The following is a 2,347-nucleotide window of genomic DNA, read 5'->3' as shown; positions in this document are numbered from 1 at the left end:
CCCTGGTGGGGCTGGTTTGGTGCAAACCCTCCTGCTTTCCGTGATGCCTGCTTGCCAACCTGTACGTGCACGCCAGTGCCGGAGCCGGGAGAGCAGCAGGGAGGGCAGGGGTGCGGGGCACGGCTCGCAGCCGGCTTCTGGAGGGATCGCTGCGGGCGGTGACGGATGCCACCTCTCTGCTTTTCTTTTCAGAGTTCTCGCCCACGCAAGCCAGCGAAGGACCGACGAGCAGGACCCTCACAGCCCCGGTACAGGATGGGGAAAGTAAGCTGCTCGGCTGTCATTTGCAGGGGGTCTGTCCTGGCTGAGGGCTGGTAGAGAGCAGCGTCGCCCACCTGTCACCCACTGCCTCTCTGTGAAGCACCCCAACTCTTCAGCTCCGAGGGGCAGACCCCCAGGGACCCCATCATGGTGCCAGCCATGGCCCAACCCTATCCCAGAGGTTCACCCATCAGCCGTGCTACCCTAAAGCATCACCCCTTCCCTGCTGTTTCTCACCCCATTTCTTTGCCAGCATGGGCACTGCCAGATCCAGGCTCGGTGGCATCGCTGTGCCATGGCATGTGTGGTGACCTCCCGGGGAAAGCAATGTCCTTCTCACCACCTGATGCCACCCTCCAGGTGACGGCAGCATCCGTCTGGTGAGCGGGACCGACACCTGCAAAGGCCGGGTGGAAATCTTCTATCACGGGAACTGGGGCACCGTCTGTGACGACGACTGGGACCTTAGCGATGCCAGCGTGGTGTGCAAGCAGGTGGGCTGCGGCCAAGCCCTGGATTACAAGAGCAATGCCTATTTTGGTTACGGCACGGGGCGCATCCTCCTGGACAACGTCAACTGCGACGGCAGCGAGCCCTTCCTCTCCGCCTGCTCCAGCCTCGGCTGGGGCACTCATACATGGCGGCCCCCCCCCCCCCCTGCCACAGCCGCGGCTGGGGCATCCATAACTGCGGCCACCACGAGGATGCTGGGGTCATCTGCACAGGTACCGGGGCAGAGCATCACCTTCAGGGCTGTCCCTTGGGGGAGAAAAATCCAAGGACATCCTAGTCTTCCAGGAGAAACGGCCTCACAGAGATGCTGATGTGCCCAAGGTCAGGCAGGGACCCAGGCTCTGCGCTGCAGGAGCATCCTTTCTCCTTATCTGCTGTCATCCTGGTGCTCCGGAGCAGGCTGCGGCACCACGCCGAGAGCCCGGGACACGGCCCGAGCAGCAATTTGCAAGAGAAATGCATCTGCCGAAGTGCCATTTCCCTGCTCTGCCGGCTGGAAATCAAGCTGCCCGTGTCTGGAAGGAGCAAGCGGCTGCCAGGGGCTAGGCACGATGCCAAGCCCCGCCTGCCTCCCCTTCCCCTCCCTAAATGATGTATTTCTGCCATTCTCCGCTGATTACCATTTATAATGTTAATAATCCCCCTGAATTCCCTCATTATCATGGCTAATGATGGGAGCAGTAAGTGCCAGCGCTTTCCCTTTCCCACTATTAACGAACAAAGGGGCTGATGTGGGAGAAAAGGGACAATTTTCTCAGGCTGGTCCTTTCCTCCCAAAATGTCCCCGTCCCCTCTGGCACCTTGCCTGGGCACGGAGCTGATGGCACCGCCACGCACAGCCCTTGCTCCGTGGGGCAGGGGAAAAACGAAGCTTTAGAGCTAACGAACCCTGCTTGCTAAACCTCCCGGGTATGCAGAGAGGGACGGGACCCTTCGGCGCTTGGGTTGGGGCAGAGAAGCACCATCTCCAGGACGTGGGCAGCAGGGATGTGTGGATGGACTTGCTCATCTCCATCCTCATCGTCCTGGAGCACTCAGGCCACCCTGGGTCTACCTCCCTGAGTCAGTAAGTTCACAGCTTTGCCGCTTCTCCCTGTGTGTCACTTCTGTCCCTCTGTGTCACCGCAGGGCCGGACACATCCACCGTCACATCCTTCACCCCCTCGGTGGCCCTGGATTACGAAGAGCCGCTCACTGCCACGGCCACAGGTAGGAGGTCAACAGCCACCCAGCTCACCCTTGCACCGTAGCTGGGGCTGGGGGCTCGCGGGGAGGGGACACTGTGCCTTTTGTGTCCTCCCATGACCCCAGCACGGTCACCCTGGGGTCCTGCCGCACACCGGTGAGGCTCAGGGGGGGATGGTGGGCCCGGCAGGACGTCCCTCGGGCTACTGCAGTGCTAGGGACTGCTGGCACCGACCAGGGCAGGGGCACCAGGTGCTGGCTCTGGAACCCCCCCCACCTCCCGTGTGTCCCCACGCTTGTCCCAGCAGTGACAGACGGCCAGGACCAGCCCTCCCAGGCCACCGAGGTGGTCACCACTGGCCTCCTTACTGTCGAGCAGGCAAGTAAG

General features: G+C 62.0%; 1 protein-coding gene across 1 annotated transcript in view; it reads left to right on the top strand.

The window, feature by feature from the left end:
• LOC104168464 (scavenger receptor cysteine-rich domain-containing group B protein-like) overlaps positions 1–2,342 on the top strand; it is a gene marked incomplete at its 3' end in the record, with an annotated part of 18,120 nt that extends 15,778 nt beyond the window's left edge. Inside the window, exons 5-9 of the mRNA XM_009709055.1 lie at positions 193–264; positions 622–880; positions 931–986; positions 1,903–1,983; positions 2,268–2,342. Of these exons, the coding sequence (XP_009707357.1) occupies positions 193–264; positions 622–880; positions 931–986; positions 1,903–1,983; positions 2,268–2,342 (543 nt within the window). The remainder of the gene's footprint in view (positions 1–192; positions 265–621; positions 881–930; positions 987–1,902; positions 1,984–2,267) is intronic.
• Positions 2,343–2,347: the final 5 nt, after the last annotated feature.

This window comes from Cariama cristata, unplaced genomic scaffold (assembly GCF_000690535.1).
Source record: "Cariama cristata isolate BGI_N322 unplaced genomic scaffold, ASM69053v1 scaffold19621, whole genome shotgun sequence".
Taxonomy (NCBI): domain Eukaryota; kingdom Metazoa; phylum Chordata; class Aves; order Cariamiformes; family Cariamidae; genus Cariama; species Cariama cristata.
This window is presented reverse-complemented; position numbering and strand designations above follow the sequence as displayed.